We start from the raw sequence: 14,590 nt of genomic DNA, 5'->3' as shown, positions 1-14,590 counted from the left end.
CTGTTTTCCTTACAATAACAAAAGGATTGTTCTCATTACTTCAAAAAAAAAAAAAGGAAAAAAAAAAAAGGTCAGAAATAAAATACTATCAAGCAGTGCTGGAATAAATGCCTGTATTACCAAAGAGAGTGTTTACTTAATACACCCAGTCCTGTTTTTGTTTTAAACAAATCAGAGTTTATTGTATTTTTATAAAATACAAGCAAACCCTGGACTGGATAGAAGTGGGCCAAAGGGGAAAAAAAAGAACTACAACTAAAAATGACTAATATTTCTGGCTTTCTGAAGGGCTGTTCTTTCTGTAAGTTATAAAAAATTATCTTGGCTGATTGCGAGCAAACTCTATAATTTCCCATGAACACCCATAGGTGTCAAGGCCTGTTGTGAGGTAATGGAATGGTATGCAATTTACTCTGAATCACTGTACATTATGCTGTATGAATTACATACAAAGCAAACATTGAGAGCATGGTGGGAACACTTGTGCAGACAGACTGAAGCATATTTCCATAACATTGAACTATACATCAAATGCAGTGCTTCTGATGTTTCCCACAACAAAGAGAATTTAAAAAGCCACCAAATCAGTAACTGTGCTTAAAAGTCTTTGCAATAGTCCTTCCATTTCTCTGGTGCACACTGAATCAAAGAACTGTAAATGAAAATAAATATCCATCAGCTTTGCAGGGCTGAGAGAAAAAACATCAGAATGCTATTTATGGTACTAAGAAAGACAAGTTCTCCCTGTAAAGTCCACCAAGACCTAATGCCGAATAACGGATCTGTGGACATGCTTGTATTTGCAGCTATCTTTAAAAGAGCAGTGGAAGATAATTGCCTAAAGCTACAACTTTTTGAGAGGATAATGATGAGACACTCTAGATTTACAGTGAAACCACACTCCTATACCATACAGACTAAAAGAACACAGACTATTCAGATACATATTTCCAATTGCTTTGATTTATTTTCATAGACCAGCTTTATAAAATCACATACACTTTCTGACTACTTTCTTTGCTATACTTTTTCTTCATTGAACATTAGTTCTCTAATAGATAAAACATACCAAATGGAAAGTAAAAACAAATAAGGAATAGCCAAAACTTTTAGCTAGAGCTTAGAGTATGTGATTCTTTGCTAACAGTTTTTGCTGCTAACAGAAATAATCTGAGACCATGAGCTGCCCACAGCACCTCCCCTCAAAAAACCCTAAATTTAATTATTTTAAAGATAATTCCCTTAAAATATACACACTCATTTTGCTAGCCAATAGGAAAATGTGTGTTAAAAACCAAAGAGCAAACTGACACGAAAATTCAGCTGACACCCATCAATGGTCTGAATCTGGCATATACATCAGTACTATTTCTCATTTTTATTTAAAATCGTTTTCTTCTTTGCTTTTGGCTTTACCCTCAACAACTTTCCTTCTTTCATTGCTTTAAAAGAATGTTTAAGTTCACCTGAAATTAGACTAAAAAATTCTTGCCTATTTTAAAGAATTATTCTCTATATTAAGAAATTAACTTGTATAAAAGTGATTCATAATAAAAAAATCAATAATGTAAGTATTTAAGGGTAATGTAAAATTCTCTAACTCCATTTATTTTAGCTAAATTTCAGTGGTTTATGTAACTTGATGATCTGGCAAGCTTATTTTATAACTATACATTCTGTTAATTAGTACAGTCTAAACCACAAAACCCCTCTTTAACAATGAAAATACAGCCTCCAGCATCATTATAGAGTGTTCCATAAAGAAATATTTGATTAATAACATATCCCAAAATGCTCTCATTATAATCACCGGGCTTTGGTAGGAACAGATTTAAGTCAGATTTGTTAGTATCAGCTATACAAGAGAAATTCCATCTCTGCTGAAGGCAGCAACAGAACTCCCAATGACTGCAAGTCATCCAGTTTTACTGAGTACATTTAGGTGTGTTCTGAGACTGATCTTTTACCCTTTAATGTGAAAATCTCCCTCTTGCCACAACAGCTCTTCTGGGTAAATACTTTGAGGCAAAGATCCTGATGTGTTAATTACTTTTTGTTTCCATATAGAAAATGAATATAAGCACCTACTCATAGAAAGAAGCCACACTTATTAGATAGTATGCAAAGATAGAACATAAGGATTACAAGAGTTAATCAGCAGTCCCGAAGAGCTGACAACACTCACAGGTTTTCTGTGAACAAGTGCTATGCATAAGCTGGCTCCACAACACCAAGCCAGGTATCTTTTAAAAATCCATTCACTTTTACTGTATGCCCACAGAAGACAGCAAAAACAGTCTTTGCATCTTCACGGACTCCTTGTCAGGTTTCTAACCAGCAAGCATATCCCTTTATATTCTGAAGGTTTGGATTTGGTCTAGATGATTAAATACCACCTGCAGATTTACGGGCACATTTGTTCTGAGACTCCGTAGCAGTTAGTCTTGAGGTGAGCAGAAGCTGCAACTACAAAGGACTAAGCAGAACTAAGAAATTACACCTTCCAGCACAAAGCAGAGGAGAAATGAATAGCAAAAGCCTAGGCAGACTGCAGGCTGTTTCTGTAAATAAGTACTGACACACAGAGGAATTATAATGTTCCCTATTAATTATTAGCTCTCTGTGTAACATAAGCATATGCTGTCTTTTCTCTCTACATTAACTTGCTGCAAGATGCTGCCGTTAGCATCTGCCTACAAACTACACCTAAGCACAAAAGTCCAGTGCTTCATTGGATAAAATTTACAGAATCATCAACAGTAACAGCCATGGATGTCCCTATACACCTAAAGGAATACAATAGCGGGTTCATGGTCTGTTCTGCCAAACAACAGTGTTCATTGCAAAATAAACCAAACTATCACAGCCTGAATGTTTTCATATCAGTTACCACTCTTACCCTCTCTAAGACGGTGACATATACAAAATAAGAACACCTTCAAGGGCTGAATGTGGCTTTCACAGAAAAGCACTGAAAGCATCATTAGGGGAATGCACGGTCGATGCAGGACCAGCGCTGAACTGAATTGTGAATAAGCACTGACACCTTCACTGTGCAAGTAGCAGGGCTGTGGAACAGGCTCCTGCACTTGTTTCAGCAGCTTTCTTGGACTGTAGGCGGCAGAGATGGTGCGATATGCCATCTTAACCCACATGTGCTACTCAGCCTAAGGTGATACGGCCGGTACTGTGACCTGAGAGCTCCATCAGCTCTTGTTACTCAGGTCAAAATGTAAGGAGCACCTGGTGTTGCAGCCTTCAGACCTCTCTGGTCATGTCTCTTTCTACGCTACATTACAGCACCTGCAACAATCAGCTCTTCCTATGCAAACTAGTTGGAGCTCTGGAGTCACCACTGGTTTTCTGGCCACATCGGGTGCAGCAAGGCTTTTGCTTGCACTGGCTACATTGTCAAATCTGCATGGTCAGCTTACTTGAATTGTGTTGGGTTTTTTGACAGCTAGTGAGTGGTACCAGTACTACATACAACTACACTCATTATCTACTTCAAAACAATCAAATTTGACAAGGAAGGAAAGATGCTAACTTACTTCCCAGAGATGCTGTGTGTTCCTGATGGCTCCTGCTTGGACCTTCTCTGGCAAGAGCAGGATTCCCTGGAAGGGCCCAATCCAGGTGCCCTGCTGGATCCGCTGCGCCGCACAAATGCCGTAGGCCAGGCCAGGCACCGTGCTGGTGCACAGGCACACTTCCCGGGGCAGGTCCCGGAGCCACTCCGGGATGTCGGGTGGAGGGGCGGCTGCAGCAGCACTGCTGGTGCCCACCAGCCGGCGCAGGGAGTGGAGGGGCCCGTGCATGGGGCACTCGCCGTTGCGGTTATCAGCACACATGTCGCATCCTGCGGGGCCAAGAGGAAAGAACGCTATCAATCTGGTGCTGCTGGCCACCACCCTGATCACTGCCATGGGCAAGGTCATGCACATCCCTCTATCTTTCCCATCATTTCATGGCAGCTCAGTACTTACATTCACTGTGTCCTTTTGCACGCTACTCCAGACGGTTTTCCTAATCTCACCAAAGCCCTTACAAAGGCTGAGCAGAAGCCCTGCATTTCGCAAGCCTGGTGTGTTCACAGACCTGCCAAGACTCATTTGCTCTAACATGGATATTTAAGATTCTTTTTTTTTGGCTAAATAACCCATTTAGACCATTCCAGCGTGTTTTGGTGAGACATTTCAAAACACAGTCACAAGGCTTTAGAAGTCCCCCTCATTTACCTTACCACAGCTCAGTCCAAGAGTTTAATTGGAACAGGACTTAATTTCACCCTTGTTTCAATTGAACATCCGCTCTAGTTTTTATATTAACATGTGTGCGCATGCCTGTCTGTTTAGAAAACAAAATAAATAAAACAGAGCATAATGAATGATAAATTGGAGCATGCATGGACGTTTACTTCCTTATAGCCAAATCTAATCTTTATATTAAAATTATGTAGCAAATATTACTGATTCCCAGCACGTGTCTGAAAATTTTTACTGAATGGGAATGCATATTCTTTGCCTGGTACATGTAGATGAGGCTGAGAGCAAAACCAGCATGTCTGGTTTTGTCAGCAGCTCCCATGAAAAAGGCCAGTTTGTGAAAATGTTGATTTCCCCAACTGCTTTTAATAACAGATGATGTTTCTCCATTTTGGGAAGATTCTACTGTGATTTTTCTTTTTTGAGCAAAGAAAATTTTGGTTAAATGTTTCCACTGCACGCTATTGCACATGCCATCAATGCTCAACTTCCAGGAAAATGTTTCATGCTCAGGAAATCCATTTCTCTGGAGGTATGCTGAGTTAGTGTAACAATAAATCTATAGAAATAGGTTACCATCTTCTGCACATTTCACTTTTGTAGCAGAGTAAAGGTTTTCATAAATATTTATTCCAGAAATACAAAGGAAAAACAATAACTATGCCATAGTACTCATGCAGCAAGCCCTAGATCTTCCCCTAATAATTTTATACAACCTGCACCCATTCTTATAAAAATAAAGCACAGTATTCACTATAGAAGCTGGACTGCTCCTTGGTCTAAGCCAAATTTAGACTTGCTAGATTGCCTGTAACCAGTTTCAATTCTCAGGGGGACTGACTCAGCTGTTCTTCTTTCTGAGGTGGATATACTATGTATTATGTAGGCCTCTTTCCTGCAGGGTCTTCAAAGGAAAACCTTCCTCTCTATTCAGTAAAAGCTGCTAAAGGATAATAAAAGCTGCATTTTCAAAATATGGCCTCTATTCTCATTCCCCAGTTTTAGACACACTTTCTAAGCACTGTTTCCTGCCATCCTGTTTTGAAGTGTACCATACAAAAATTATGCATTCAGCAGTATGAAAATATTTGACAGTTACATGTGGAAGCTAATTTCCCTTGAAATTGTTACACCTTCAGGTCTTTCAGGAAATACATGTGTCCCAACTTGCTGCTCAGCTGTTCATGTTCTTTACCCGTAACATCGATTACAGATCTTAGCAAAAAGCAAGAAAGGAAGCTTGGAGTTGCACATTACGCTGATGGGTGCCCCTGCAGAAGGCAGCCTGGGTATGAAACTCACCCCATACCATCCCTAACATGTCACACAGCGTAAGGGCTGGCAGGTAGGAGGGAAGAAGAGCCCTTGCCGGCACCACAGCACACCAGAACAGCTGCAAGACAAAGACCCCTAGTGGGTAGCGTGCTTATGGGGGGTGGGGGGGGTGGGGGGGGGTGGGCGGCGCACGGAGAAGCCTTCTGGCTGGAGGGTTAAAGCCTTTCCCTAACAATACAATCCCTGTCGCAAAATGACTCTTTCGTTGGGTTAAGCCACAACTGCAGAGGGGTTTTGCTCGCTCAGCCACGTCAATTAGAGGTGGCTGGAAGATGAGATTTGCAAGACCCCAGGGAAAAGCTTTCTGGCTAGTCCTGAGAGAAGATTATTATGCAGCAGATATTCCTACAGTCATTCCCAGGCATGATGAATAAAAGGCAGCAAGTACATGCCAGGGTTTGGGGTTTTTTTGTTGTTTTTATTTCCACAGCTAGTTTGGAAAGTGAGGCATCACCACATCTTTTCTTTCCTCTTCAAAACCAGTCATCAAGAAACCCTGTGTTTTTGGCATATCCAAAGATCTCGGGGCTGTACTGGAGTCTGGCATTGGAGATCATACAGGAAAGGGATCTCAAATAGGAAAAAAGAAAAAAATCAAGCCCAAACAGGTTGGCATGTGTGTACACTTTAAACCAATCTGGCACCTTACCATGCAAGTTAGAAAGAAAACATCTGACAGGAAAACTGAGGGCTTAAAGAGAGGATGTCTAACCGTGATGTCAATTAGCACTCAGGGCAGGCCCTCGAATCCGACCTGTTTGCACTGTTTGGCCATGTTCTAGATGCATAACTCTCCTCACAACTATCTGATTATTAACAGCTTTCTTGGAGACACGGTGTCTCTGTAGCAACTTACATTAAACATGCTAAGGCATCTTCCTGACTCCACTCAGGCGATTTCAGTGTCAATTTCCTGCATCCTGCCACCAGATATGCATAATGTTTTATGCACACAGCTTTCAGTACCCACCCTAGAACAAGGATTTCTTTGCTTCGTCCTGACAATATGTGTGCATAACTGTGGATAAAACATTTTATTTCTACCTTTTCAAGGAAAAGAAATAAAAGAAATTTACAAGGAATATAAACGCACCCTGTGTCACTGTCATTTACCCTTACAGAAAGTCACACGTGGTGATATTTATTTTCCACTATCCAAAAGTACTGGTAATGTCTTAATGCTTGGCAGCAGCAGTATCTGATCTCCTGCTGTGTTCCTTTCCCTTTGTCCTGCCAAAGCTGAAAATTTGGAAAATGGGACATCTTCTGAAACTGTTTTGGCTTATGGCTTGTTGATGAGAGGGAAGAAGTCTATCTTTAATACTAAGCAGTACTGAAATTCTTCTTAGTTCTATGCTTTATACATCTATCTTTAGTTTTTATGCAATGGTATGAACAAATTCTTTAAATTCCTCATAAATGTTATAAGGAGTGGAAGCCCTACTAGGTGTAGTTTACCATGCCTTGAGTAAAATGTTACTATGCATCTTTTCTTCTTCTGTGACTAACTTTTGTGTAACGATACATGGAAGGCTTTGACCCAAGTACACTTTCAATAATGTTACACATTTAAAGATTGTCACTGTAAGCAGGGTATTCCTCTGCCTTGGAGGAAAAGGGAAGGAAGTCCTTAATATTAGATAGGGGGAGAAGGGAGTATTTCAAGACTTGCATGCTACTGTGCCTCACAAGAAAGGATCAACAGCATCATCTTCACGGATACTGCAAAGCAGAATGTGATACAGCGCACCAACTTGCTTAATAACAGATGGAAAAGACAGGGCTTGCTTTGAGAGGGAGACTGCTGTGGTCCACTGGTATCACTAGAGTCTCAAAATTGGATGGCAACCATTAAGACCCACATGAGTGTGGGAAGTTCATGTAAAAGGGACATAGTGGGACAAGGGTGAGCTAGCCAGAGCACTGCCACACAAGGCAACAAGAAGAGATGTACTGTGCCCTTCCTCCTGTTTCAGCCTCAGAGAACAGCGGTGTGAGTACAAGCCTCCTCCAAGTACCACCGAAATGAATACTTCCACTGGCTGTTAACAGCACCAGTCCAGCCCCAAATCAAGACAAGAAGAACCAAGAAATGTGAGAAAATTGAGGGATTTGCTGCAAATGGAAAAAGCAAGGAGTACTGCAGCCAGAGCACAGTGTCTCCTGATGAAATTAGAAGATGTAGAAGGTAAGGTCAGTGGCAATGCTCCATCGCAGGCCCAGATGCAGCCAGGCTCCTTGGAACGAGGTCAGTTTCTCGCTTTATACCTTCATGCTCTATAGATGGGAGGATTAAGGCAAGGAAGAAGCAAGAAAAAAAAATTAAAGGCTCTCCTAGTGGAACTGTTTGGTGTGGTTCTTTTGGGAGGAGTGCAATATGTTATCATTTATTTGCCTCCATAAAAATGAACACAGTGTGATGCCAGTGCTGTAGTTCCATGTGAATACACTTAAAAGAACTAAACCTAAGCAAAAGGGAAAGGACGTATCATTGCTCCCAAATTATAATTCTAAACACTCTCCAACCTAAATAGCACTACTACTGCATATTTTAAAGGAAATCTGAGAGGACAAAGCTTTTGTCAGTGAAAGGTAGGGTCCAACATCGTGTTTTAACCAGCAAACCAGCTGTAACAATAAATGAAAGAAGTACATTTTTGTCTCAGCAATAATGTGCTTCAAAGGTGCAGTTATACTGGATACCTGCAGTTTGCTGGTATTAAAGAAGGGTGGCCTCTGACCCCCGGCTTCATAATTCACCGCGAGCACGCAGGTATCCGGTGTAAGTGGCCATCATTTCACACGGAATTACTCACTTGCCAGCATAAATCACTGCAGCTGGTCCCTCGTCCTGGGCCTGGGTGCGCAGCTAAGAGGGAGGGTGGGCCGAGCTAGGCAGAACCCTTTCCTCTCCTGAGGGCTGGAGCTTTCTCAGGGATCACGGGTTCTTCGTGCCTCAGTTTCCCCACCGACGAGCTGGTGTCAGCTTCCTTTTTGAGAAAGTGAATGGCGGCTCCTCGCGGGCTGCCTGGCTTGGGGCAGGCTGTCGGGGGGACGGGACGCGGGTGCACTTTCCCCCTCGGGTTCCTTTTATTTATTCGTTTATTTGTTCTAAACGCTGGCTGCGGAGAGCGGGGCCGAGCCTAGCCCGCTGCCCCGGGGGCCGGGGCGCGGCATGGGGGTGCGGAGCGACACACGGACGGCACCGAGTCCCGGCCCCCGCCCGGCCCTGCCCGACCCTTCCCGGACGCTGTCGTCGTCGTCCCCCCCCCCCCCCCCCCCCACACACCGGGCTTCCAGCGCCGGGCGGAGCGGGGTCATGGGGAGCAGGGCAGGGGGAGCGGGGCTCCGCCGCGCCCCGCGGTGCTCCCGCAGTGCCGCAAGCGCCGCCGCCGGGTGGCCGGTCCCCGCGGTGCTCCCCGCAGCGGGCGGCGGGCGGAGCCCGGCGGGGCAACCGGCGGGGGGCGGCCGTCCCGCCAGCGGGCTGCGTTTGCGAGCGGGTGGAGAGAGGTGGGCTTGATTTTCCCTGCCTTCGATTGAAAGTATGAATGAATTAAATTTCCGTGTCAGGTATGAGAAGGGTAGAATATTGTGTGTAGATAAACCTTGCCACCCCCTGCCCCTGAGAGACCCCCATATACAATGTAGAGATGATGAATAGGCTCTGGGAGAGGAGATCGAAGTTCAGTCCGCACCGGCTCCACTCTCTCCTACAAAACTATAGGGCAATTAATTGTGGCTTGTCCCCTCATCCTTCATCTCCTGGTGGCACATATCGATGGAGATTACTGCTGATGGACCATTTTATCACCCTAAATAAACAGTCACCACCTTCTCTAACCTCAATCTAATGTATGGCTATCTGCTATGTTTAAGGATGCTGGGTAACTAATGATGTAAAATAGCTAAATCATACAGGTTACCAGCAGTCTGGAGAGAAAAAAAAAAAGATCCAAGTATCGCACACACCGATCCACTTCACGGCACGTTATATATACACTGTCTCCCCGTAAACTGAATGGGAAGAGGAGTGCAAACTGCCTGCTTCCGTGACACTTTAGTTTTACACAGCACATTTATTACAGTGGCAGGTTGGCGCTTTCTGGTGAAGGTAGAGGAGTCGCAGGCTTCTCATTGCGACAGCCTCCCCCAGCAGCGAGGGACGAGCCTGCACGGAGCCCGCCGACCCCGCACCCCCAGGCTCGCCCTAGACCTCCTCCTGCCGCGCCAGCGCCCCTCCCCCAGCGCCCAGCCGTGCCCTCACCCTCCCCGAGGCAGAGCCGCGAAGAAAACGGTCCCCAGCCGCCTGCCACATTATCAGGGCTTTAACGTAATACCCTTCACTTCCCCGGGAGCAAGGACTGCAGGGCCTTAATTAGTGTTTTGTTTCTTGGTTAGTCGGGTTTTGCTCGGGTCGCCCCCCGCCCCCCTAACTAAACCCCTTGCAATTTACAACGATCACACACAGATGCTTCACCCACAGCTCCGCGGCGGGCTCGGCCCCCCCGCCCTCGCCCAGGGCCGTGCCACACTCATTGATATTTGGTGATCAGGGCGTGTGTCTATGAGGAAACCGCCGCCCATCCATCTTCCCACGGCGGCCGCCCGGCGCCGGGCCGGGGCTGAGGAGCCGGGGCTGGCGGGCAGCGGGCGGGCGGCAGCGCCGCCGCCCCTCGGGCCGCCCAGGTGCGGGGGCAACGCCGCCGCCTCTCGGGCCGCCCCCGCCCGCCCGCTGCCCCTTGCCCGCTGCCCCCTGCCCCGCTGCACCGTTGTCCCCTGCCCCGCTGCCCCGCTGTCCCCTGCCCCGCGGCGCGGGGGCGGCCGCCGTGGAGAGGCCGCAGGCGGCGGCCAAGCTCGCAGGCGCCTCTCCCGAGCGGCTGAGCCCGGCGGGTGGGTCCCGCCGCGGCGGCGGGGCTGGCGCGCCTTGCCCCGGAGAAGAAGGGGATGCTCGGGGGCGGGGGGAGTTCGGGAAAGAAGGGGAAAGGGGCACTCGCCTGGCCGGCGAAGGAGGCACATGTAGGATTAAACCTGGCGGGGCGGCCGTGGGGCCTGCTAGCTGCACATCCGCAGGCTGCAGCGGGGCAGGGCCGAGGCGGAGGGTATCGGTCCCTGCCGCTGGGTGCCTGCGCCGAGCTGGGGAGCCCCCAGCCCTCAGGGCGCCCGTTTGTCAGCCGCGGGGCTCCGGTGGGGCTGTCCGGAGCCGGACAGCGCGGCGAGCAAGTCTTAACTCCAGCTAAAGTCGATCGCTTCTCAGCTCACCCACAAGCCCCGACCTCCTTTCCCTCAAACGGGCACCTCGGGTGCCGCACGGGGAGCGAGGGACGGAGTCCAAGCGACCGAGAAGCCCGCCTGCTTAGGGACCCCTTGCATGACCCCCGCGGCACTGGGGAGCCGCGGGGGGGCCGGGCCGGTGCCCCGCAGCTGCTTCGCGGCGCCTCCGGTCGTGCGGGTGAACGGCGTGCGTGGCACGGCACGGACTGCAGTTCCCGTACTCGCCCCTCACCGCTCTCTCTTCTCCCCCTATCCCCCCCGTTATTTTTAAGAACCAGTTGCGCAAAGCAAGCGCACCTGGTCCCAGAGAACGTCGAAACACTCGGGTCAGAAGTTTTGCTCAGAGACAACTAATAACCGCTGGAGCGAAAGTCGCCCTTTAAGTAAGTTCAATGACAAGACTTTTTACAACCCGCTGCAGAAAAAACAGGGAGAGGCCGTGCTGGCAGCACCCTGCCCCGTCCTTCAGACGGCGAGCGCTGCCCCGTCCCGGCCGGACGCGACTCACAAGGGTCCTTTCTGGAATCGACCCGTTTGCTGTCTCGAATCCACCTTCAATATCGCAGTTGGGAAGAAATTATCGCCTGCAACTCTGCGGAGTGCCATTATTCCACTCACTCCTTAAAAAAGCTCCCCCCACCCCCCACCCCCAATCGCTTTTTTATCTTCCTATCTCTTTTTGAAACCTTTATCTTTCAGATTTACAGAGCTGCTCCGAGAAGTAAAACATGTATTGTCTGAACGGGATTAAAAGTGCATTTCAGATTCCGTTAAGTGTATCTAATTTATGAGATCACATTTTCTGCACCCGAGAATAGAAAATACAATGACACGTTTCACTACAGGGTAAAACTAAGCATGAGGAAGTCACTCAAAATAAAGTCGGTATCCGATATAGAAAGATTTGCAATGTTAAGAAGGGAGGAAAAATACACACCAAACTCAGAAGCAACTTTCCGCTTGCTCTTTTGAGATGTACGCACAATGATTAAGACTATGCTAGCATCCACACAATTTAATTAATACACAACAGACTTTCATGGAAACTTTCAAAACAAACTCCACATCTGAAATTAAATTAAACGAATCCACGTTTTGCTTGGCCATGTGCTAGTTTGGGGTATTGCTTATCTGTTCAACAGCCTTCCTTAAACAGACATTTTGGGGGGGAAGGACAACAAAAATGTAAAAATCCTAAGAAACCTTAGGGCAAGAGAGGGTGTTTGAACCAATGGAAAAAACTGTACATGGTGAAGCCATGTTCCAGTCTTTTAACAAGGACAGATCCGTGTCCTCTGAATGTTAGTAACAAATCTGATTAATTAATTTAGTTCATCTAGTTATTTTTACCCCGTGAATTTCCTCGGTGGCATAGTATCGACAAACATGAGAACAAAAGACAGGCAGAATCAGTTTCTAAAATCACGAATCTCTAGTCGATACAGATGTTTAATAATAGGGGCGCCCCCACCCCCCCAAAAAAACCCCAAAACAAAACAACCAACAACCCTGCAATTGGCAACAACAGCATTAAATGTTTCCTAACCACCAAGTCCTAAATTAATTCTGACACACAGGCAGATGACCTTTTTCATCTAGAAAACCAGCTTTTCTTATTTACATGATCAGTCACACTTTTCCGTACGGGTGGAAACTAAAACCAGCGATGTGTTAACGAGGTCCGAAAAGAAAACGGTACTCCGAGGTAAGAGGGAGGAAAACTTTGCCCTAGTCCATCTGATGAAAACTGTAACTTTTACCCTGCCCACTTCGGAGGCATAATTGATTTCTGGGTATTCAGCGAAGCCCGGGCTTTTCAGGCAGGAGCGGAGTGAGACAAGCAATGCGAGAAAGGACCAGCTCTATAGCAAGTTGCTCTGAACCATTTCCGAATTCATTTTCCTAAGCAGCCCTCCGAGAGGAATCCCACCCTTACCCCCACACCCAGCATCCTTCCCGGTGAAGTGTGCCTTCCAAGGAAGGGCCTGGGTCTCAGACAAGAAAAGCTGTTCCCAAGGGGTTACCGCCCGCCTCCCGAAAGCACTGGGAACAACGCAAAAGCACCTGAAGGCAAGGCAGGGCAGGGCGGAGGATGCTGCTCACCGAGGGAGCGGTGCAGGCACTGACCGCGGTCCCCCGGGTCGGAGTGTCCCCAGGCCGGCCCAGCGCGGGGACAGGCGGAGGACAGGAGTCGGGGATTACGAGAAGGGGCACGATACGTACGGTTGTTGGGGTCATTGGTGTGCTGATTCAAGGGGATGATCTCCATGCGCTGCTGCCCGTACAGGTAGTAGTCCAGCTCCTCGGCCGTGCACCGGAACCGGGCGGCAGCACGCTCGCTGCATTTGCTGCCGCCGCTGCCGGCCCCGCACAAGTCCTTGCCCTGCAGGGGAGCGGGCGCTCCCCCGGCCGAGGGCTCGGAGCTCTGCAGCGGCCCGAAGACCGGGAGCTGGGTCACAGGCAGGGAGGTCAAGCCGGCCAGGGAAGCGGCCGCCGCGGCGACGCAGGAGGAGGTGGAGGTGGAAGACGGAGTGGAGGAGGAAGAGGAGGAGGAGGCGGAGGAGAGGGAGGCCGGGCGCTGGCGGAGGCTGTCAGCCGGAGGCTCGGCTCTCTCGGGCGGCTGGAGCTGGGCGAGGGCCCCGCTGCTCTTCAGCTGGCTGCTCTGCGGGAAAAGCTGCTGCCAGTGCTGCAGATAGGCTGGATCCACCTTCAGGAACGCGGATCCGCCGGGGTCGCCGGGCTTCAGCATCGCGCTGCCTGTGGATCGGAAAGGAAGGGGACAGCAGACGTGAGACCCCCGCCCCGGCCGGGCCGCCCCGACCCCGCTGCGCTCTACACGCTCGGTCACGCCGGCCCAAGCGTGGGGTTCCCGCTCCGGCTGCCCGGGGGGGGGCGGCGGGGCCATCCTCGCCCCGCTTACCCGCCCGTGCCAGGCTCGGCTGCAGAAAAGCCTCGGAGACCCACGGCGGACACGCGAGAAAAGCGCCGGCCGGGCCGACGAGGCTTCCCCCGCCGCCCCCCGCGGCGCGGCCCGGGCAGGAGCGGCGGCGGGCAGCCCCGAAGCCCGGCGGCCGCACAGCCCGCCGCCCCGAGGGGCGCGCCGCTGCTCCCGGCCCCGCCGCGCGCAGGGCATCCCCCTTCACTCCCTTCCGTCTCTCCTCGGGAGCAAACGGCTCTCGAAGTTGACAACAGGGAGGAGGAGAGGAGGAGGAGGAGGAGGAGGGGGAGGAAACTTCAGCCCCACGCACACGCGCGCCGGTGTACCCCCTCCAGCCGCCGCGCCCCGGCACACCGGCGCTGGCCCGCAGGCGCAGCGCCCGCTCGGCAGCGCCCTGCCCGGCTGGAGCACCCCGCGGCGGCCACCGAGCTGGCAGCGCTGCGCCGGGCCGAGCGGCCGGGGCCGCCCCTCGCCGGCCCCCCCGGCCCGCAGCTGCCTTACCTGAGCGGGCTGCGCCGAAGCGAGTGCTGCGCGGTCGGCGTGCGGGGATGCGGGCGGCCCCGGGAGCCTTGGAGCCGGAGGAGGGTCGAGGGAGAGATTTTTGTGGTCTTCGTCCACGAGGAAGCGGGGCGGTCCTCCTCCAGGTGCCGGGGACCGGCGGGCCGGCTAGCTCCCAGCCGCCGGGCTCCCTCTGCCGTGGCTGCGCATCGCAGTCGCGCCCGGGCTCTTTCCTCGGCTCTGGCAGACTCCGAGCCAGACACGTGGGTTTTACGACAGCGCA

At 49.8% G+C, this 14,590-nt stretch overlaps 1 protein-coding gene across 1 annotated transcript in view; it reads right to left on the bottom strand.

Annotated features, from left to right (window-relative positions):
• Positions 1 to 13,776, bottom strand: part of PRDM6 (PR/SET domain 6) — a 78,940-nt gene extending 65,164 nt beyond the window's left edge. Inside the window, exons 1-2 of the mRNA XM_005242525.3 lie at positions 13,095 to 13,776; positions 3,552 to 3,859 (exon numbers count right to left, since the gene is read on the bottom strand). Of these exons, the coding sequence (XP_005242582.3) occupies positions 3,552 to 3,859; positions 13,095 to 13,776 (990 nt within the window). The remainder of the gene's footprint in view (positions 1 to 3,551; positions 3,860 to 13,094) is intronic.
• Positions 13,777 to 14,590: the final 814 nt, after the last annotated feature.

The sequence above is a fragment of the Falco peregrinus genome, chromosome Z, assembly GCF_023634155.1.
Source record: "Falco peregrinus isolate bFalPer1 chromosome Z, bFalPer1.pri, whole genome shotgun sequence".
Taxonomy (NCBI): domain Eukaryota; kingdom Metazoa; phylum Chordata; class Aves; order Falconiformes; family Falconidae; genus Falco; species Falco peregrinus.
The sequence above is the reverse complement of the archived record's forward strand: the minus strand, read 5'-3'. Positions and strand labels throughout refer to the sequence as shown.